Source organism: Sorghum bicolor, chromosome 3 (assembly GCF_000003195.3).
Source record: "Sorghum bicolor cultivar BTx623 chromosome 3, Sorghum_bicolor_NCBIv3, whole genome shotgun sequence".
Lineage (NCBI taxonomy): Eukaryota > Viridiplantae > Streptophyta > Magnoliopsida > Poales > Poaceae > Sorghum > Sorghum bicolor.
The window spans coordinates 67,978,799-68,001,576 of NC_012872.2; the positions used below are offsets into that span (position 1 = coordinate 67,978,799).

The 22,778-nt window shown below is 44.6% G+C and overlaps 4 protein-coding genes across 6 annotated transcripts; 1 reads left to right on the forward strand and 3 right to left on the reverse strand.

Annotated features, from left to right (window-relative positions):
- LOC8060122 lies at positions 280-3,327 on the reverse strand. Its single transcript, XM_021457699.1, has 4 exons — positions 3,002-3,327; positions 2,453-2,895; positions 2,071-2,374; positions 280-1,807 (listed from the first exon to the last, which is right to left on the reverse strand). Exons 1-4 carry the CDS (start codon positions 3,236-3,238, stop codon positions 503-505), a joined length of 2,289 nt encoding a protein of 762 aa, XP_021313374.1. The 5' UTR covers positions 3,239-3,327; the 3' UTR covers positions 280-502.
- Positions 4,234-7,610, reverse strand: LOC8058939 (protein BUD31 homolog 1). Its single transcript, XM_002458750.2, has 4 exons — positions 7,361-7,610; positions 6,751-6,862; positions 6,467-6,654; positions 4,234-4,618 (listed from the first exon to the last, which is right to left on the reverse strand). Exons 2-4 carry the CDS (start codon positions 6,842-6,844, stop codon positions 4,463-4,465), a joined length of 438 nt encoding a protein of 145 aa, XP_002458795.2. The 5' UTR covers positions 6,845-6,862; positions 7,361-7,610; the 3' UTR covers positions 4,234-4,462.
- LOC8058940 (DNA excision repair protein ERCC-8) lies at positions 7,763-11,122 on the forward strand. Of its 2 annotated transcripts, none has more exons than XM_021457701.1 (9): positions 7,763-8,218; positions 8,401-8,658; positions 8,762-8,921; positions 9,007-9,182; positions 9,859-10,096; positions 10,245-10,399; positions 10,487-10,576; positions 10,649-10,720; positions 10,863-11,122. In XM_021457701.1, the coding sequence occupies exons 1-9, from the start codon at positions 8,066-8,068 to the stop codon at positions 10,914-10,916; spliced, it is 1,356 nt and encodes a 451-aa protein (XP_021313376.1). In that variant the 5' UTR covers positions 7,763-8,065; the 3' UTR covers positions 10,917-11,122. The 2 variants fall into 2 exon arrangements, with proteins under 2 accessions (XP_021313376.1, XP_002456663.2); XM_002456618.2 differs by having other exon boundaries at positions 7,768-8,218; positions 9,862-10,096.
- LOC8062105 lies at positions 12,235-22,632 on the reverse strand. 2 transcript variants are annotated; one of them, XM_021456491.1, is made up of 15 exons: positions 22,001-22,632; positions 21,429-21,555; positions 21,244-21,281; positions 20,812-20,905; positions 18,786-19,806; positions 17,093-18,665; positions 16,882-17,013; positions 16,665-16,737; positions 16,237-16,276; positions 15,996-16,068; positions 15,862-15,924; positions 15,598-15,675; positions 14,379-14,551; positions 13,348-13,394; positions 12,235-13,264 (listed from the first exon to the last, which is right to left on the reverse strand). In XM_021456491.1, exons 1-15 carry the CDS (start codon positions 22,186-22,188, stop codon positions 12,626-12,628), a joined length of 4,359 nt encoding a protein of 1,452 aa, XP_021312166.1. In that variant the 5' UTR covers positions 22,189-22,632; the 3' UTR covers positions 12,235-12,625. The 2 variants fall into 2 exon arrangements, with proteins under 2 accessions (XP_021312166.1, XP_021312165.1); XM_021456490.1 differs by having other exon boundaries at positions 17,093-19,806.

Here is a 22,778-nt window from a genome sequence, read left to right on the forward strand (position 1 = left end):
GGCCGGCACCCGCACGGATCGGACCGTGCGTAACAAGCGGGATGACGACTTTGAGGAAGGGCGGTGGTCGCGATGATGACGGCTGGGTGGCTGGCGTTGGTGGCGGCAGGGCAGCACACTTGCCGCTCCCAACATCATCATGTGTGTATGGGCTGGACAAAAAGGTAGTGAGGCTGCTCCAGGACGCAGGCAGACGCAACCACATACTCGCGTCACGCGCGACACTGGAGTGCAGCAAAACTGGAGACCAATTCGGCCAAAGGTGTCGACGCTAGTCAGTGGTGGCAAATTTATCATTGCTCATCTTAAATTGCCTTTCCACAACCTTTGCAGACATACTACCAGTACCACAGTCACACTCACGGTCCTGTCCTGTCTGTCTGTAAACAAAAGCTATAGCTGCTGCTCAACATACTCCTGCTGCTGCTTCCATGCTATATACTGCTATACCAAACTACAGGCAAAAGAAATCAACAGAAGACGTATGGCGTACTTAAACTACTCACAACATCCACTTATTAGAGATGGTGCACTCGATACCACGCTGCATGAACAGATCTGCATCTGCAAGAGGCATGCCTCTGTTCAGATCCTGAAGTACTGGAATTCCAGAAAGGAAAGGAGCACTCCCAGTCCCAACTGCAAAATCTGGTGTTGGCATGCTGATACACCTACCAGAAGCAGGCACCGAGAGAAGCCCAGAAGCCTGAAGATCAATTCCCTGCCTTGATGGGAACCCAGAACCATCACTGGAAATGGACGGAACTGATGTCGCCGTTGCGGCACCACAAGAAACAGCAGGGTTGCTGAAAATGCTCGTGGCGTGGCTAGCCGCTGCTCCCAGACTGAACCTTGAACCACAGGCAGTACCTGAGAACATCTTCTCATCCACTGGAAACGAGTCTATGGGCAACCGGAATAGACCGGGACTGCCGACGGGGATCTTCATGTAATCCTCGATCTCCTTGCGGTAGTCGTCTCCTGGCGCGGGGAGCGCCAGCATCTCCTCACGATGAGGGCTCGAGCTGCTTGCTTTCTCTACATGCGAAATGGCAGCGGCGTCCAGCTGCGAATCCTCCCTGTCCCTTTCATGGTAATCCTCTGGTGCCGGCAGCGCCAGCATCTCCTGAAGGCCTGGACTTGAGCCGCTGAGCTTTTCACCGTACCCATACGAGTCGTCGTCGTCATCGTTGGCCGGCAGGTCGTCGTATTCTCTGTGCTCATCTCCGGGCGCCGGGAGTGCCAGGGTCACCTGGCTGGGAGGAACTGGCTTGCTCAGCTTGGCGCTCAGGGATATCCTAGCACGTTGAAGCGCCTGCAGGACACTCTCTATGTCCGCGATGCTGCATGACGCCGGTGGATACGACGATTGCGTGTCAAGCTGGCCGTCGGTGCAGTCATGGAACTGTGACGAGCTCCAGTCAGTGACCTTGCTGTTGAGCGTGTCGCTCGATGGGCTCCCATCTGATGGCGCTCTGATGACGGCGTCGTCGTGCTTAGGAGACCGAGCATTGGTACTGTAGCCTGAATCGCCGTCAGATATTTGGTCTCCGCGGTGTTGATCTTCTTGCCTTGTGACTGTGCTGTTGCTGGAGCTTTCTGGTGCTGAAATGGAAGACGTTTGAGCACAACCATGATCGGGCTCTTCGTTTGCTTCACGCCGCTGGGCACCGTTTTGGGGCGATTCTGAAAGGGAACCCTTCTGCAGACGATCAGCAGACGTGTTGTTGGTGCTGCTGAGGTTTTTCACATTTGATTTAGCCCCTGCATCTGTCTGATATGCCTTACTCTTTAGCTCGACATCACCCTGAAATTTGTAAAACAGAAGTGCATGGGTAAAGTGAACAAGAAATGTAAAGCTTCACCTAATCAAATGCCCAATTCTAAACAATTGCACTAGAGGTTTCAGTAATGAATACTAGACTCTGCAGTATTAATCAGAAATGAAAGAATCAATGCCTCCACACAAATGTGCACGTTTTACAGCGATGCACATATACAGTGTACTGTGGGGTCGAGCAAAAGAATACCATAATTCACCAGTACAAAACTGAATTTTCAGTTGCTTACCTTGTTTGCGTTCCTGTTCTCGTTGTACTGCTTCTCCCACTCCCTCTGAGCTTTCTCTTCTTCCTCGTACTGCCCTATCAGCTCGGCCTGCCTCTCCAGCACCCTCTCCATCTCCCCATCCTCCTCGTACCTGATCACGTACTGGCCACCACCACCACCGCCCCCTGAACTCCGCTCATCGCCACCCACCTCGCCGTCCATGTCAGCCTGGCCGTCGTCCGTGAAATCCGACCCATCTTGCCGACCTTTCTGACTCCCGCCGCCCCCGCCGTCATCTTCCGTTGCCATCGGCCTGCTGGCATTGCTGAGCACAGAAGCGCACGTTGTCAGGTAAGAAGACACCGCAAAGGACGGACCCTGACGTGTATGGGTATGGCCGCACCTCAGCTCCACCCGCCTCTTGTTCTTGCGGCACGACTGCCCCACTCGGTACTTGGGCGAGGAATCGGAGGAGGAGAGCAAGTAGAAGAAGCTCCGCCTGTGCCTCTGTTTGAGCTGCCTGGCCTTGCGCGGGCTCACGCTGCGGCCTTTCCACGAAAGCCCGCCGGGCTGGGCCGTCCCGGACAGCGCGTCCTCGGCCTCGCCCTTGGCAGCCGATGGCTCCCTCTCCCCTTCCTCCACAGTGGCGCCGGCCGTGTCGCCGCGCCTCTTGCCGTCGTCCACCTCGCCGCTATCCTGGCCAGAGACGTCGGAGTCGTCGTCCACGTCCGAGAGGTGGCCGCCGAAGCCCTGGGACTCCAGGACGGCGAGCACGTCGGCGGCCGCCCGCTCCGCCTGCCGCCTCTGCGCCGTCACCGCCCGGACCTGCTCCTCCAGCTCCGCGACCTGAAAGCAAAGCGACGCACACAACAGAATCAATGCCGTCGACGTCAGACAGAGGCGGTCGGTCCGCGCAGGAGCGACGGGCGTGGCGACACGGCACGTCAAGTACCCTCTTGGCGAGCTCGTCCGCGCGCTCCTTGGCGGCGCGGGACACGGACCGCTCGGAGAGCAGCCGCGCGCGGAGGAAGTCGACGGTCATGGCCGTGGAGTCCGCCATCTGCCCCGCGCGCGGCCGGCGGCCGGCTAGCCCGCTACCGCACTGTTCGCCGCACGCGCGCACGCAGGGCCAGGCCACACTACTGAAGTCCCCAGGGGCAGGGGACGCGGTCACGCGGGGCTCACTCATCACATCACATGCCGGCGCGGCGCGGGCACGCCTCGACCGGACGACCGCTTGCGCTTGTGCGGCGGCAGCGGCCCGGTCTGCCCATTTGCATTAAAAAAGAGAGAGGGAGGAATTCCTGGGAGGAGCACGCGACGCAACAGGCCACCGACGCGCGGTAGTTACACTCGCCCCGGGATGACACATGCACGCCGGTCGCACGCACGAGGACCATCAGCAGCAACCGACTGACTGAGACGCCCCCTCGCAACGGTACGTCGCGCTGCGCCGTCGGTTTCCGAAGCGCGATGCCTCACCTACTCGACGCGCGGGTCCAGTAGGCCGGAGGCCGGTGGCAGCAATGTCACAGACGCCCCCCCCAGCAGTTGTTGTTTAGGTAGGTGCTGAATCTGTCCAGACGCCATCGCGAGATCCTCCCGCCGGCCACCGTGGGCTGTTTGGACGGACGGGCACGCGTGGTACAGCTCGAGCTCGCCGTGTTTGCAACGCGACGCGAGGCCAGCCGAAGGCAACGCCAACGCCCCAGGCTGTTGGGATGGAACGGCAACGGCAGGGGAATGATCTCCGACTCGGACGGCACATGAGCGGCTGGCTGGCTGGCCATCCAACTCCGATTGGAATCTTTTGTTTGACTGCCTCTGCCTGCCAGCCAGGCAGTCAGTGCCTCGCTTACTTCAGTTCTAGACTATAGATATTACCGCGCCAGTACTTTGGTAAACATCGCGCGTTCCAATCAATACTAGATATTACCGTGTCAGTACTTCGGTAAACATCGCGGCTTCCAAAAGACTTCGATAGGGTTATTCAAATGAAGGCCAGCTCGTCGAACATAGAAAGGCGTCTCCAGCAGTAAAACACGCACGCCACACGCGGGAGACGGAAGCCATACGGACAAACAAAAACCAGGGCCGGGGATTCATGAGGAGTCGGGCAATGTACTAACCTGGCTGCCTGGGCAATTGACGGTAAAAAAAAGGCCAACTAATAGCAGACTCGTATAAAATGCAAAAGCGCTAACTAATTTAACTTAACATAAGCATTTGTTGCATGAGAAATCGTCATAGTACATAACAGTTGGAAACATCCAAACGTCAGGAAATTTAGTCTTCGCCACTAGTTACCACAATACATTCATGCTAATCACCGCAGCCAATCCATGCTCACGGGACATCTCATGTGGTTAGGTTGCGATGATGAGTTCGTGAGCCCAACAACATGATGACAAGATTAGTCACCGCTGGCACAACCCCTGCAGCCGCAATGGACACATTCTATCACCTGCTCCTCCCTCAGATGCTTGGGGACCCGGCAGACACAGGTCGTTGCAAAGTTGTGGTCACGTGTCTGTATGCACCGAAGGCAGCAAAGGCGCTCGTAACCTGGCTGCAAGAGGGCGAAATGTAGTAGTAAGAAATCAGGATGCCAGATTAAGCACAGATGAAAATATATTTCACAGCAGGCATCGCACAGACACAAACTTGAGGAACATAACCTATGGAGGAAACAAAGTAAAACATTGAAACAGAACAAAGAAGCATCAAGGTGACCAACCTTTTTTTAACACAGAATCTTCAAGCGACAAAATGGATCTGTTGTAATTTCTTTTAGTCTACTACCAAGTTAACAATTACAATATTTGCCTCAATCACATATAATTCGCTCCAAACGCACTTAACATAGGAATTCATCTTGAACACACGAGAAAGGCCAGATCACTCATTAACAAGGTTGAGATGCAACCTAAAAATTTTGAAGTGACTTTTCCTGATCTTAAAAAGGTATTTTGACCACTATTTTTCTATGAGTATCTATAATATCTAACAAATGTATGAGATAATGCAGACGCTTCTCATACAAATTTATACATGATTTTGATGTTCCCAACTGATTTTTGAAAGCTGCTGGTGTTTCGAAAGTTTTACTGGACTCACAAGAGACGCTGCACTGGGATCAAGTCTCTTCGTCTGTGATTCATTGCATGAGTGAAAACATTATTTCTAATGTTCTGGATGTCTGTGATGAGCGTGAATTTGGCTGTTAGGCCTTTATGTTTGTGGCGGGAGCGCCGTTACACTTGAACCTAAATGTTTGAATGCTTTATGATCAATAAAGCGGGGGAAAGGTTTTTGTCTAAAATGGTTTTACTGAATTTTTATCAAAGCAAAGTATTTAGGACCGGAGGGATTATTTATCTTCAGTTGAACATTCCAAGATACCACTATCCAAAATAAGGGGAACCAAAAGAACATATTGGATGCCTTCTAAATTCAACTTCAGTCAACTAAATAGACCAGATCCAGCTACGGGTAACATTAGAAATCTCCTATTCAGAACATAAACAAAAAACAATGGACTGGACTGCAGCAATGTTTTCTGGTCGGCTGGTCGATCCTGGTCGACCTGGGACCGACCAGGCGATTAATCGCGATTAATCAGCGACCAGGTCGATTAATCGACCCTGATCCCCCTGGTCGTCCCTGGTCGTCCAGGCATATCAGCTGGTCGACCTATATATATACCTCTATATATACACTATATTATACACAATAAAGGAAGCATCAAGACTGCATTACTGTAAACCAACATTCCTCTTCATCTTCAACTCTTTTTGATGTAAACCAACATCTCCTTCTTAACTATTTCTGGATAATTGGGACAATCAACAGCATCTCCATACCCCCCACATATCTGCCCAGTCAAAAAAGCCCAAAAACAGAGCACACAACCTGGTCGTCCATGTCCTAATCGGACGATTAATCGCGATAAGTGGACGACTAATCGGACGACCAGGTTTCTGGTTGGACCTCCTAATCGAGCACTCCTGACCGACCAGGACGATTAATCGCGATTAATCGGACGACCTGAAAACATTGGACTGCAGCATGCAGGACAGTAATGGTTCCAGGTTTCAGTTAGTGGCTCATTCTGGTGCACAGAAAAGCTATACTATGCATCAGTAGCTACTGCAATCTAACATGTAAGCTATATAAATCTCACAAATTTAGAAATTTGAAGTGTAATAGTAAGATACATCTATAATGCAACTGGCACATACAATGTCTACAGAATATTTCCACTAAACAAATCTACCAACTTATAGCAGATATATGGAAGATTAACATGCCTCCCTCCCTCCCACCCTCACCCCAAAAAGAACAGGATGTTGTGGAGAAATCAAACAAACTGAATAGTAGACCCATGTACAACAAATATGGAACCAAGGATACTTACCTTTTTCCACTTTGCAATCAGGTTACGGTCTGCATAACCCTGGTCGAGGCAAAACTCATAAAGCTCCTGTGATATCTCCTTCCTTCTGTAGTAAAGGTCATATATGTAGCGGCTCCTTTGATGAGAAATACGGAAAATAGGCCAGAGAGCTTCACACTTTCTCTTCCCATCATGTGGATCATTTTCAGCTACATGAGGACATAGCATTAGTAACAACCCTGTGCTAGCAAATATCAACTGACATCAGTAGCGAGTGCCTCAAATGAATAACCATCTGTGCATACCTTCTCTCATTTTGGCATCCAACTCACGGATTGTTGGTTCAATAAGCTCCCATCCTTCAGGATACTTGACACGGCTTGTTTTTATCTTAGGCATGCTGCCTCAATGAATGTCCTAGGAACATGTAAATGGAGTAAGAAAAAGGACGAACATAATACTTATGTAAACATAATATGCAATAAATCATAAAAGTCAAATGATATTGCACTGATGACATGCTATTGCTATCCAATACCTCTCAAGTACACGAAACTGGGCTTTACAGAAGTTAACAGTACTAAATGCTACAGACAAGGAAACATCCATAATGACTCCGCACTAGGGGGTGATGCACCGTAATGCCAACTACACAAGCTCAGCCCTAATTCACAATCAACAATCACAACCTGAAGGTCGAGGCTCCAAATCGTAAGAGTCGCTGACGTCACAATCTAGGATAGTACCAAAACCCTAAGGGCGTATTCGATGCGGGGCATGGGGTTTCAACCACGAAAATTTATGGAATGGAAACCAAACAAATCGTGGATGTCCTGCATCCATCCCAGCAAAAGAAAGATTTCGCAGAACAGAAACGCAATCAGAGACATGCATCGAAGGGGTAGGGTTTCTTACCAACGGAAGGGGAACTCAGTCCAAGTCCGAGCAGATCTCCAATCCACACCAGACCACAATATGAGAGGAGGTGGGTGACGACTTGACGACGAGGAGGGAGAGGCAGGGCACGCGCCGACTTTTTTTTTTTCCCCCGCTTTTGCCAAACGCAATCGGAAGAAGGCGGTGTCTGTCTGTGATCGGCCTAGAGGCTGGAGGTCAGGGAAAGGGGAAGAAGGGGAGAGTAGGGGAAAAGGCGGTGTCTGTGATCGGCCTAGATAAAATTTGGGCCGGCCGTGGTGTAAAGAAGCCCACTCTAACTTCTGGACCTGCTTGTGGGCCTTTCTAGTCCCAACGTTGACGACACGCCGCCGGCCCGTAAAAATTTAGGACTTTGCGTTCGGCTTAGCGATGACGTTTTTCCAACTACCCAAAGGCTTCTTCCACTCGACTCCTCGACGCTTCGAATCGTTGTGGGGCGTGACCTTCCTCTTGCGCGACTTGCCAAACAAAACAAATCATCGGAATCAGGATCCGGATATAACCGCCGATTTCAATGGAAGCTTTCCTACCGTAACAGCTGATCCCTTCCAAACCGGTCAGCGCAGTAACCAGACATCCGGGCGCGCACAACCGTCGCCACGCGCGCGCCGCTGGGTTCGCCGCCGCAGAGGCAGAAGGCACTCCGGGAGCGCAGGTGGGGGCGCCGCGGACGCAGAAGGGTCGATGTGGATGGACGAGGTGAGGGGGAGGGAGCGCGGGGAGCTGCGCGCCCGGCGGTTCCAGGCCGGCGCCAGGGCGCGCCGCGCGGCCTCGCTCGCGCTCTCCAACCGCAAGGAGTTCGCTACCCCGCACCACGGCGCCGTCAACTCGCTCCAGGTCCCTCTTCTTCTTCCTCTTCCCCCCTTGTTGCCGCTGTTAGATTCTTAACCACTGCAACCACTGCCTCAAACGGAACTGATTTATCTGCTAATCTCATCGAGAAGCGTATCAATTTACATTTACCATCGATCACGGGGTCCTTGTTGTGCAATGTGTTTGTAATCTGACCATATGGTCAGGTTGATTTGACAGAGGGGAGGTACCTGCTCTCCGGGGCATCGGATGGGTCGGCCGCTGTGTTCGATGTGTGGAACGCGACCGAATACGAAGCCGGGTTCATAGCCAAGCACAGGAACATACTGCTTGTGGACAAGCAACACCAGAATGGCCACAGGTTCGCCGTCTCGGCGGCCGTTTGGTATCCTGTGGATACGGGGCTGTTTGTCACAGCATCCTTTGACCAGTATGTCAAAGTTTGGGATACCAATTCGACTCAGGTATGTGCCTGCATTCTCAGTCACCAGTCTTTCTCTGTTTCCTTGCCCTGTTTCGTGATCCTGGATGTTCTGATTTTTGTGTGCACTGTTTTTGTTTTCTCAGGTCGTCATGGAATTTAAGATGCCTGGAAAAGTGTACACTGCAGCCATGTCTCCGGTCGCAACAACGCACATGCTCATCGGTACTGGGACCGCAGATGTTCAGGTCCGTCTGTGTGACATTGCTTCTGGAGCCTTTACCCACACGTTGTCAGGTCATCGTGGTTAGTTTCTTTGTGCTAATGCAGTGATGAAAATATGCTTGTTTTTTCTTGTATGGTACCTTCTTATCTCCACCCATCATCTTAGATGGTATCATGTCTTTGGAGTGGTCTGCCTCAAGTGAGTGGATTTTGATGAGTGGTGGCTGTGACGGGGCAATACGTTTTTGGGACATTAGGCGAGCTGGATGCTTTCAGGTTCTGGATCAATCACGGTCTCAACTTGGAAAGAGGCCTCCTCTTGTTAAAAGTGCTGTAGATAATGTATGTTCACTCTCCCTATTATTACCATTTGTTTTTGTATTTGTAATTATTTCTCAAGAGTATTTGGTTAGAGAAAGCCACTCCCTCCATTCCAATTTGTAAGCTGTTCTGGCTTTTCTAGATACATAAGACATATTCTGTATCTTCGTTCATAGCAAAAGCTATGTGCCTAGAAAAGCCAGAACAACTTACAATTTGGAACAAATGGAGTACTAAAGAGCTGCTTACCATCTTCTGGCGACAATTCTAGAGCTATTAACCTTCAAGTAGTTCAGAAATCTCTCTGTTATATTGGGGTTCGATAGCATTGAAATTCCAGCATATGTAGATATCCTTAGTGCTCTAATATTGCTATATTCTGTACTGCACCTGAAATAAATTGAAAGATTGATACTCCCTCCTTCCAAGAAAGAATGCAACTCTCACTTTTCGAGTTGTCAAACAGTTTTAAGTTTGAACAAATCTGTACAAAAATTACTGACATTTTTGGTACCTAATAAGTATTATTAGATTAAACATGGAATATATTTTCATAGTAATACCTATTTGAAGTCATAAATGAAAATAATATTTTCTATAAACATAGTCAAACTTAAGGAAATTTGGCTCAATCCAAACCCAGAACTGCATCCTTTTTGGACCGAGGTAGTAAATCATATACTTTTTTTGACCAAAGCAGGATCACACAGATTCCTTAGGACCTTCACCTTCCACAAGGAGCTTAGCTCAGAAAAGGGCAGGCATTTCTAAGAAGAGCTCACCGGCTTTGCGCAAAATTCAAAACCTAACACATGGACAGATGCAACAGAGATTGCATCCCGGTTTGTCATCCAGTCAAAACCGTGCTACAGCTCATTATGGTGCTGTTACTGGATTACGAACAACTACAGATGGGATGTACCTTCTTAGCTCAGGTAAGTGAGTTTGAGTTATACTATTTTGAACACATTGCTGCTTGTTGCGTGCCAGCTATTAACATATTGTTCTATAAGCATTGTACTATGTGATAATATTTTCAGTAGTAAAGTTGTTACTAAGACAGGTATTATCCTTTCTTTGTAGGATCTGATTCTCGTTTAAGACTGTGGGATATCGATTCAGGCTGCAATACTCTGGTCAATTTTGAAGCTATGCGATTGCAGACAGGCAAGCCATTACAATTAGCTGTCACTGAGGATCCTTCACTTGTATTTGTTCCATGTATGGCAAGCATCAAGGTGTGTTCCTCACTTCCTATTTTCTAGTTTGCCAGTTTGCTGAAGCGTTCTTGAGGTTCATATTTCACCATTGTTTTATATGCTTAGGCATACAATTTATGGTCTGGTACAACATTTCGAACATTTCGAGGGCACTATGAACTTGTGAATTGCTGCTACTATAGTGAACAGGACCAAGTAAGTTTGCATGTTTACTGTCAATGTGTCTACTTTCGATAGGACTCCATTTCTAAGTGTTCAGGAATGCAGGAACTTTATACTGGCGGAAACGACAGGCAAATTCTTGTGTGGACTCCATCAACTCCAGCTTTTACTGAAATGGTATATCATCTGTCGTTATTTCCATGCAAGCCCTCTTTGTTTGGTTGCCTGGCTAACTCCATTGTCTCACAGTTGTGAGCGAGAATATGGCATAGGTATTAGACAAATTCCTTGCATCTTGACACTAGTAAAACTCTTACAGGAAGATCATGACAAGACCCTTTCAGGAGCTGATGAGGATAACTGGAGCGACTAAGAAACATGTACCTTCTTCCCTGGAACCAGGAGGACTACTTGTATATACTGACATTGATGTTAGTGATGTTAACAAATAACAAATGCTGATATTCTTGGTATATTTTCAAAAATATGGTACATTACCATGTGAAATATTGACAGATCATTGAAATAATTTGGAGCCTTCCAAAAATGTTATTTGGCCCTGGAGCCTTGTTTTCTTCACTTCGTAGATGGTTGTGTGTGTTAATGCTTTACCCAAAAGTAAGAAAATCCTTTGAGCAAATAGGCAGAAGTGTAGCCTTAGGCTATGTTTGATTCAGCTTCTGAAAAGTGATTCTGCTGCCAAAAAGTAGAAAGTCAACAAAACGGTCTTCACGTAGTACAAACCTTCGTAACATTTTAGAGCCTGCTTTTGGCTTTTATCTTTTGTCTTTTCCAAATGCATGGAAATAGAGAAGCGTTTTACAATTGTTTCAAGGGAGATAAAGAGATGGATGGTTCTCTATAATAAGTTTAGGGTGGGTTTTATAGTTAGTTTAACCAAATAGACTATATAACAATTTTTACACAGCTCATAGCTCACACCAGATTTTTCATAGAGACTCTTAGAATATCAGAAACTTGGTCTAAAATTGCCGAAAAAATAGCCTTCTATGATTATATTATATTGATAATAATCTGGCAAAGGGGGATTATTTAGAGTAGTCTCCACGGGCAATGGGGATGGAATAGCTGTTGAATGGTTATGACATCATGTCTTTAGACATAAAGGACACGTCGTAGTCTACCTTTTTTTTTGAAACATTTTGGATAGTTTTGGTAGATGAAAAGGGGATTATGAGAACAGACATTCCTTTAAAAGGGTAGAATCCAAATATAGTGTTGAACAAAGTAGGCCTAACGGTTGTTGTTCAAAAGGCTATGCTCAGAAATTAGCTTGCAAAGCAAAATAGAGTCTATCTGAGAGTAAAGCTCAGAGGACGAAATTGTTCTGATGCGATATAATTCAATTAACTTTGGGCTTGTTTAGATGTGAAAAGATTTTGGATTTCACTACTATAGCACTTTCGTTTGTTTGTGACAAATATTGTCCAATTATAGATTAACTAGGATCAAAAGATTCGTCTCACGATTTTAAGGTAAACTGTGCAATTAGTTTTTATTTTTGTCTATATTTAATGCTTCATGTATAAGATTCGATGTGACAAGAAATCTTGAATTTTTTTTGGTTTTCGGGGTTAATTAAACAAGGCCTTTGTTCCGAAATGAAGCCGAGAGCGCCCATGAATCACACATCACGAAACTCGGTAGAATCAGCGTCCATGAACCATCAGGAAACCAGAATCTCTAGCATTATGGCATTTATTATTTCCTCCCGAATGCATCGGGAAATCATGTTCTGTTCACATTCTCATGGGAACAGTTACACAGAAGATGGAACGCCAACGGGCTTATTCTAAAGCTCAGGTTCGCATGCACTGGTACTACCGCAACTATCAGAACCAGACTTTCATACCTAATGTATTCAGAACCTGAGGGCTTCAATTCTAGAACGCAAAGGTCTATTGCACCAGCTCTCTTCTATAGCTATGCACAGCTAAGCCAACCACCTTCGGTGACCCGGTCAAAAGTAGAATAAAAGAATAGAGTAGAATAATACCACAGTACCACTATCTGTGTTACAGGCCCCTGTTTCTCGAGGAGCATTCCAGATTGCGCTCTTCTTCAGATCCTCTGGCATCGTATGATGCCTGCAGCACCTCCATAGCACAGCCATCTCTCGCTACCCTTGTTCATGTTCCATCGCACTTGATGCAAAGCGACAGAATTCGGAGGGACGACTTTAAGGTCTTTTGGGGATTCACCACCCTTGCTGTTCCATGTTCCATCATTCTCTTCCTTTGTAGGACTGGCTAAAATTATTGCACCGGTTCCTTGTTCTTCACTGTGTCCATCGTCTTGGTCATCGCCAAATTCTGTGTTTACCATGTCTGCTGCATGTTCTTCACTGTGTCCATCATCTCGATCACCGTCGTGTTCTTGATTTACAGCACCTGCTCCTTGCTCTTCGCTTTGTCCATTATCTTGATCATCATGAACTTCTGGATTTACAGCGTCACTGTTTCTTGTGGGGGAGTTGAGCTGACATGTCAGCAGGCCAGTGACATTGTTTGTAGCGAGCCCCTGAACTATATTTTGGCATGGTTTTGAACCCTTTTTGGTCATCACAGGAACATTAGGTAATGGAGATGTTTGCAGCCTGCTGCCAATCTTAATATTTTCTCCCTCCTCTGATAATGATCCAGAGAGGAAATAAGGAACGCGGTTACGCCCAGGTTCTTTATCCCAGAATCTCGAATTAAGCTACAGCAAGTTAAGTATTTGCTTAGAACACTGCAACTCAGAACGACAAGAAATGTTGTTCATGAATCAACTAGAGAGTTCACCTGGAAGTACACAGCAGTACCATCTGCCCCGCAGTAAGCCACACAACCTGGACATCAGCAAACAAATATTATGAATTTAAGGACCACTACAAGCATTTGACACCTTGGGGCAAAGCAGAAGTTACTGCATAATCAGGAAACATCTAGGACTGATACTAAAAGAAGGTAAGTTGCCACTGTTTTGGAAATCGTCTGGAGGCTGTGTATATTAATAAACTGGTAGGGGTCGATGAGGAAATTCTCACAGCTTGCATCACCTTTATGTCTGGTAGTGATGTCAGTTAAGATAGAAACTTTCTGGTGTGATGATTTTTCTCATGTAAGCTACTGATCCCAGCTCTTTTTTTTCTGTTTCATACAACACCTTTCAGACTTGTAAAATTTTTTCTCTGCTGTCATAGTGATCCAAGTTGCAGGGTGCATCATCCATTAAATTTTCTAAAAAAATCTACAGACAGTTGACTCCACTATCATCCATTGAACTATGTACTCCCTCATCCCAAATTATAAGACATTCCGAAAATCTTGAAAAGTCAAAGCATATCAAGTTTGACCAAAATTATATGATAAGATAAAAACATTTATTATACCAACTAAGTATCATTAGATTCTTCATTAATTATATTTTCATAGTATATCTATTTGATGTCATAAATCTTTGTAATTCTCTCTATAATTTTGGTCAAACTTGAGATGTTTTGACTCTCCAAGATTTTTGGAATGTCTTATAATTTAGAATGGAGGGAGTATCAACTATCAAATTGCAAACTAATAATTTCATGAGAAACAAAACCAGTAGTTACTACTAGCAAAGTTCTGCAGGAAGATCTGCTTGAATTTCTATTAGCAACAAGTCCATCTTAGATATTTAGATCAAACACATGTGATATCGATATTTTAAGTCATTGTTTATTTGCCACTGGATTTTAGACTCCAAAGTGATTGCTGCTACATAGGAACTTTGCTACCCGGTAGTCATTACCATTGGGCAGGATATGGACAGTGGCTATGAGAACGATAATGAAACACACCTGTAGGTTCTGAGGCATGGACACTCCAAATCAAATATTCTGACAACTGATAAGTTCCAACACCCTGAGTTTTTGTTCCAGCAAATGGCCTTCCAGTGGCTGGAACATCATTTGCAATCCGAGGCAAGCTTAGAAACTTCAATGTACCATCTTCCAAACAGATAACGATCCCCCTGAAAACAATCAGTCATAAATATAACATTAGCTTCACAATTCTAGTAATAACGACAGGGGAAGAAAATCAGTAGCCTGTACATATAAACAGAAATGTGATCGAGATGTGGGTAAACAACTTTTAATATGCCATTCTTTAATGTTGCTTCCGAATTCTTACCAAATGCCATATGCCTCATATGGACTCCCTATGTCTAATAAAGTGTTTCCCCAGATGAAAAGTGCTTGCTGGCCAATTCAAATCCACAACGAATAAGACAAACCAACAAGAGTAGGCAAGTATACCTTCTATTTTTTTCACGCAAACTATAATATCGATACCTAAGTAAGAAATACAAAAGAGCATTTCCATTCACATGCTCTCTGTCCTATGGCATTGAATACAAAGATGCCCATCAAACAATAAAACATGCTAACTAGGTTATCAGATGCTTGCATAAGATAGAAGACCCACATATGAATAAAAGTTAGGTGATGTTTCAGCTAGATTCCAGAATGCACACGAAGGGGAAAAAAATACAAACAATGAACTTTATGTTATCACATTATATTTTGTCTATGGACAACAATTAGTGATCTTATGGTCTGTGAGTTAGGTCAACAACCTTGGAAGAAATTTAAGTTCCTGTCCAACAAAGGGAGCAAGTATTGGATGATATGTAATATAAGGTTTGAAGGTGCACGGGCATGCCAAAGGATGTTTAAAAACATGTAAACAATGCAAACTCAAAAGGTTACAATACATTGAGAAGCATCAAGAAAAACTAGTTATCTAGACCAAGAAGATGCTTTAGCAAGCTAACAGGAACAGCATGACCCATATATTGCAAACATCATGACACAAATAAATCCATTTTGCAATCTATTTCAACTGCATTTTAGTTTTCAACAATGGCCTGCATTTAACTAAGCAGAAAACAACCTAAATGTGATCAGTGCCTACAGAGAACAAAGACAAATAAAACTGTCTATACAAGAAGCAAAGCAAATTTTGTACCAAATTGTTTTATTTACTGATATACTATGTATTGGAACTAAGTATTACCTTCCATCCTTTAGCCAATGAAGACTTAATACAGCCTTTGGAGCAGTAGTTAGCTCCCAAAGAGGACGGTACGGATCTCTGCAAAAGTGATTTATGTCATGAAAAAATAGTAATCAAATATCACAGTTCAGCGAAATAATATAGGACATTCACAAATGTGTGCCTAAGCATGCAAATGTCATAGAGCAAGAGAGAGAGAGATCAAAACTGAAACTTAACAAAAGGATGAGTTGAGATAGGCCTCCGAGGATATGTTACACATACCTTAAATCCCAGAACTTTAGACCATCCTCTCCAGCAGTGACAAAAGTATTTGTGCTTTCTTCACTGTTAAATGGATTCAAGTTTAGGGCTGGCATTACTTTTAAGTGGTGGAGAAGAACAATACTGCAGAGTACCTTATATATGGTGCCCAAGAGAGAGCTCTAATGGGAACAGAATCAGCAGTGACACACATAAAAGGTTTTGAATCTGGACATTCAGAGGAAAAAATGGTTAGTTTTAATTTTACTCAAAATAAAATGATAAATATGCAGTACATGAATTCAATAGCTTTACAATTAAAAAAAGGAAAAGTGACTAATCATGTTTTCCAAATATCAGTCATAGAGAGGCTTCGGAAGGGAAGGTATCTATTACCTTGTGTTGGCAAATTCATCGAGAAGTTCCATAGAGCAACCTGAAAAATCAAATATGACATTAAAGCAACCTGAAACATCAAATACAGCCTGTTAACTGTAGTATCACAAAACTGTGGTTTTACAAGCCAAAGAGACACAAAACCATGGTTGAGAAAAAAGAGGTCATGAGTGGAGTTTCTAAAACTCCAAAAAGACTGTAGTTTTGACAAAACCATGGTTTTAGAGACTACAAGATTTGTTGCATCCAAACACCCAGTAGCTTTTAAAAACCAAAGTATTTTGTAAAACCGTAGTATTTTTCCAATACTTCAAAAATACCTTGCATCCAAACAGGGCCTTAAACTTTTAAACTAGCAACTTAAAATAAAAGTTGAAAGGCATGGGGTTTGAGTTAAGGAAACTAATCTCTTCAAGAGGAAAATATACCGTTCCATCATGACAACCCGCCAATATCATATCATGAGGAGGAGTAGGTGACCAATCAACTGTCAAGGGAATGCTGTTTACCATTAAAAAGAGGTCATGACTTCAAAAAGAATATTCATGCTGAGGAATATAGCAGAAAGTAAAAAACATAAATCTATCTCTATAAGCAAAACTGCAAAAGTATCAATCACATGCTAAAACTTTGAAGTCGCAGTACCTTTGCCTGTTCCTGCACTTCACTTTGACACACCTAAATACAGGTTGTAGCTTTAGAAAACGAGGGTCAGAACCCTCCACCTTAGAGGACGAATATATTTTCTGGATCATGCATGGTGATGGAACTTCCCACCTGTGTACAAACAATGAAGTATATGAGTGATGATTTATTAAAAAGAAGTTCTAGCATAGCAATGGCTTGCCCAACTTACACTTCAAGAATGCCATTCCCCAACAATACTGCAAGGAAACCCAGTCGTGATTTCTGTTCAGGCTGACTTAGTAAAGGAGGCTTCCATTTGATGTCCCAAGCGACTTTGCCATTGTGAGCTAAACACAAGACAACTCTTGGTTGAGCAATGTCCCTTGTAATTGAAGATGAGTTTGAGTTTACACAACTAAACATATTGTCATCTTCCCATGATTCCTTGAGTGGCACAAGTTCCGCAGCTTCCGTTTCATCAATGACCCTATCACTGTTCTTGAAACTAGGTGCAACTTGATTTGCTCGTGCATTTTCATTACAATGAGAAGTATAATTGGCAGTGTTGCTTTCAGTAACTTTCATGCCTTCGCAACCAGCAATTGCATTCTTAGACTGATTCAAACCAGCCCCATGACCCATGTCATCATTTTTAGATGATCCTTTAGTCATTGGTGTAGATAATGTCTCTATTTTATGCGTTTCAACACCAACAGATTTGCCACTACTCTCATTTGAAGCAGGTATCCTTTGAAGTTGCCCCCCAGCCTTTCTGGGGCCTTGTCCTTCCATACAATTTTCAACCAAGACCACAGAATCGCCTGACTTTGGAGTTGTCTGCATTTTTTGTTCTTTGACATTAAAATCAGTAAAATGACTGTGCTCAGCTGAAACAGGCTTCTTTCTACATCCCCCTTTTCCTATTTTGGTATTTAATTCTTCCTTACAATTTGCATTGTGTAAGCCATGTGCTGGTGATGCATCATCAGACAACAAAACACCTGAATGAACACTGCATTTCTCAATATCACACCCACATGAACCAAGGCTACTTACTATAAATTTGCCACCACTCTTGTTCAAAGATGTGAGATTGTTTGAACCAGTCAGTACAGAGGTTGTCTTTGGGAGGCTGGCACCAGAAGCCACAAAACGACCAGTTCCAGCAGAAAGTGGTATCGTTTTAGGCCTTCCTCTTCCCCTCTTGCCACTTGACTCTCTTTTATTACTTGATTTAGGTGAAATGTGGATAGGAAGTACAGAATCATCTGAAACAGCACCTTTACACGCTTTACCCTCACAGTTTAACAAGCTAGCAGAACAAAGCTCATTCATTGATACCACGTTCTGTGCAGATGGTAAAGCATTTTCAACAGAGACTGCAGGATCATTTGGAAGAATTTCTGTGGAACAAATTCTCTGTGATTCAACACCAGAAACCACTGGGCAATATAGAGCATTAGAAATTGTTTTCTTCTTATCATTTCCTCTAATCATCTGACCTTTTGACTTCTTATCACAAGTTGCAGTAGATGGAGATGTAAATGATGATGATGCATCAACTGCAACAATGCTAAAACTAGAGTTAGACTCTGTGCAAGCAGTGTGACCCATACTGGATAAAACAGGCTGACTAGTTGTATCTTTCCCCAGTTCAATCATAGTGTCTGAGTATTTTTGTGGCATCACCCTTGTTCTCTTTGGTTGCTTACGAGTTGCAGTTGCTGGAGCTGGTTCGGTACACACACTTTCTTTTACTACAGCACCAGATGAACTGCACAGTTCGTCAACAATTGGCAATGCTGCATCAACCGGAACAATACTTAAATTAGCATTAAGCTCTGTGCAAACAGTGTGCTCCAAACTACAGCCAAATGAAACAGGCTGACAAGTTGTCTCTTGCCCTAATTCAGCATCAGTACCTGAAACAGATCTACCATTGATTGGAACTGGATACTTCCGAGGTCTCCCCCGTGGTTTCTTAGGTTTTGTACAGATTGCAGTTGTTGGGGATGGGGCTGTCCACAAATCTCCTGATACAGTGCCAGATACAGATCTAGCATTGATTGGAACTGGATACTTTCGAGGTCTTCCCCGTGGTTTCTTAGGTTTTGTACAGATCACAGTTTTTGGAGATGGGGCTGTACACACATCTCCTGATACAGTGCCAGATGAACAGGTCGGTTTGTCAATAAGCGGCAATGCTGCATCAACTGCAACAATACTTAAATTAGCATTAAACTCTGTGCAAGCATTGTGGTCCAAACTGCAGCCAAATGAAGCAGGTTGACAAGTTGTCCCTTTCCCTAATTCAACATCAGCACCTGAAACAGATCCATCATTCATTGGAATTGGATATTTTCGAGGCCTTCCCCGTCGTCCCTTAGGTTTTGTACAGATTGTTGTTGGAGATGGGGCTGTACACACAGCTTCTGATACAATACCAGATGAGCCTGTCAGTTTGTCACTTGAATTTTTCCTAGGTCGCCCTCTACCTCTTTTAGGAGTTGATTGCACAGACTTCACAGTTGGCATGACATAAGCCAATGGAAGGTCATCTGAAATAACACTTGAACTATCAAAAAGAATGATATCCTGACTTTGCCCGTTTTGGGATGAACCTTCTAATTTTGCATCTGGCAATGGACACTTTCTTGGTCTGCCCCTTGGTCTTTTTGGAACAGGTTCTAACTGATCACTGCAAGGTCTCTTTCTTGGCCTCCCCCTTGGTCCTTTTGGAATAGGTTCCAGCTTATCACTACAAGGTATTTTTCTAGGCCTTCCTCTTCGCTTACTATTATTGCATACATTTATTGACCGGCGAGCATGTGCATCTTCAAATGGTGCTAACAGACACCAGACTTGAATGATACCTCTCCCGGTTAAGGGCATGCCAAGTTTATGGTAAGAAGAACCAGGAGGGTGCGCAGAAACAGCAAGATACTGCAAAGGATAGAATATATGAGTATATGACATAGGATCATCAGCGTCAATTAACTTTTGTGTTACTTTTAAGTTCACAGTACTCTTGCAATAAGGACTAAAATGAAAACAGGCTATTAGCATAACTGCTATGGGCAAAAAAATATATAGTTGCAACCATGTAATCATCCAGAGAACAAAGATAGAGTCAAGAAAATAGTTGCATAGGGTTTACAAATACGTGCCACCCAAAAGCTTGCACTTCAGTAAATTAAAATGGCAACCAAAAAGCCTGCACTTCAGTAAATTAAAAACCCAATGGGTAGTAACATGCACATTTAACACATGCAACATAGGATTTTCTGGTGGCATAGTAAAGAGAAGAGAGGTGAGTATCTTATTTGAGAAATCACTTGGGTGAGAAATCCAATACTAGGAAACCATATAGACTTAAATTGTTGTGTACCATATGACGGATTTGTACAAAATATATACAGCAAGTAAATCATTTCAGGAACCTAGGAAATGACAATACTTTCTCCAGTCACAAATAAATGATGTTTTGACTTTTGAGGTAACTGAAAACAACAATCCCGAACTTTTCCTACAATTAATGTGTTTAGTTTGAATGTTTGCATGTGATACGAATACATTTGTCTTGGACAATAGTTTAATAAAAGTAGTAGCAGAAGTTTAGAATAGTTGACATCAGACAATCCCAAAACACCACATATTTCTGACTGGACAGAGTAGGGTTGTTTTTATAAATGTTCTTGTGGCAAGGCAATCTTAGATATAACAATATGATACTATGCATTGGGAGCAGCCTCAATGTGTCAATTGACCGGTGAGACCTACCAGCCATGTCAAGACAGATGGTACTTTTCTGAATTATAAACTTCAGTGTGGCATCCAACTAAATTATCCCTTGATACTGGATAATAAAATGTTGTGTTTCAGACAAGTTTACAATTTCACAGTACTTGATGTCTTCACTACAAAGTTCATGGTTATAAAGGCCACAACCTCACAGTTTATAGAAGAGTCAGCCTTTTTGCACAACCTGGGGCACCAGTCCAAGGCCCAGACATTCCCCCCCGCATATAGAATAAAATCAAAGCTGCAATAATTAAAGACACTTGGTCAAGGTTCGATCAAGATAGTAATAGAATTTTACATGGATAATCAAGTATCAGAAATAAATTGAAGAGAGCAGAAGACTGATTTTAATAGATATTTATTCCCAACTTCATCACACTCTCAAATTTATACTTCATAACAAAGTAAAAGGATCAAAGGTGCAAAACAATAAACAATTAGAACTCAGGATATTTAAGAATTTGGCACTCTCAAAAAAAGATGAATAGTTTCATGATTGAGCTACCTACAGGTTAGAATAGATCATAAGGCATGTTGCACGACTCCCCCAATGCAGGGGGGAGGGGAGGGATTGCGCACCTGACTGTATGATCCCTTCGGTCTTCCTGAGGTGTGATCTGTAATGATTTCCACAATTACAAACCCAAGGGGAAAGAGTATCAGAGAGGAATCCTATTCAGCTGAAAAATAATGCTTATAACTCTCCTAAAAAAACAAAGACTGGGCTCAGAAACTAAAACACTATTAAGTTTACTTTCACTGACCTGGGGAACAGAAGCAGATGAAAACTGTGGCAAGGTTACACTGTGCATGTCATCTCTAGATGAAGTTGACTCAGTGCCACTAGTGAAAGTTACACTTTTTGGCTCATAAGAGAAGTGCCTCCATTCTCTGAAGATAAAGATCAAATGAGCGGCAAATTAGATTTGCAGATAAGAAAAATAAACATATATCTGAAAAACAGGCCATTTATTTAGAAAGAAAGGAGAAATCAAATGTAACTATTGCATCTTTTGACATTATGTGGAGCTTGTGGATATTCAAGGAAGGAACAGGTAGACCTTCAACTAAACCAATAAATCATGAATATATCGCAATTTGATAACTAGTCACTCTTGTGGACAACATATATTCCGAAGCTACAAGAATTAAACAAATTCTCCCACATATGCATGATATATTCCATGAAATACGCTCCATGAGAATCGAGAATCGATCACATGTCTCTACATAGGATCACGTCTACGATCACCCATTACGCTGACACAGGAAATTTGCCAATTCCATCGTGGTGACTGAGTGCGAGAGCAGAGGAAGCCAGGAGACAAACTTTTACCTGAGGAACGTTATTGAAGAGGAGAGCCGCTCAACTTCCGCCTCGGGGAAGTCTGGTTCGGGCTCTTTGTCGACGAGCTCCGAGATGGCGCGCACAGTTCTCAAGAACCCATCTGCTGACTCATCGAACACGCACACCTCAACGCCGTCTTTAATATCTTCTCCGGCTCCCGGCGGTGCCGCGGCCATCACCGGAGAGGGGGGCTAAGCGGGAGGCTTGCGGAGTCCTGCTGGTAGCCACAGAGGCGGTGGCGGACGCGACAGAGGATGGGGACGCTTTCGGCGGCACCGAATGAAGCTAAGGAAGCTTAAGGTGGTTCCGATGGAAGGACTAGGGAGGAAGAGGGCGATGCGCCGACGAGGCGGGCACGGGCACCGCGCAGCCAACGGCCGTCCCTGCAAGGCGGGCGTGGAGACGACAGGAAGCGGATCCGGCCGTGGGTGCGGAGGTCTGAGCTGTCGACGGGAAGAGCAGGCGCGCTCGGGACAGGGAGCCACGGCGCCACGGCCACGCGCGGAGGAGAGAGCCGCGGAACCGGCGGCCACGCGCGGTGAGGGAACCGCGGAACCGGCGGCGGCTACTACTCGAAGAACAAGAACACCGCACCCCCCGCACGCGGAAGAAGAAACGGGAAGTGGAGCTGGGCTTTATGATATGGGCCGAATTGATCTATGGCCTTTAATGTCATGATTTTGTGACTGGCGGTGTTGTCGCAGGGCGGAGGCGCTCGAGGTCGGGGTCTCAGGGTCACGGACTCACGGGATTAGGATTGGGAATT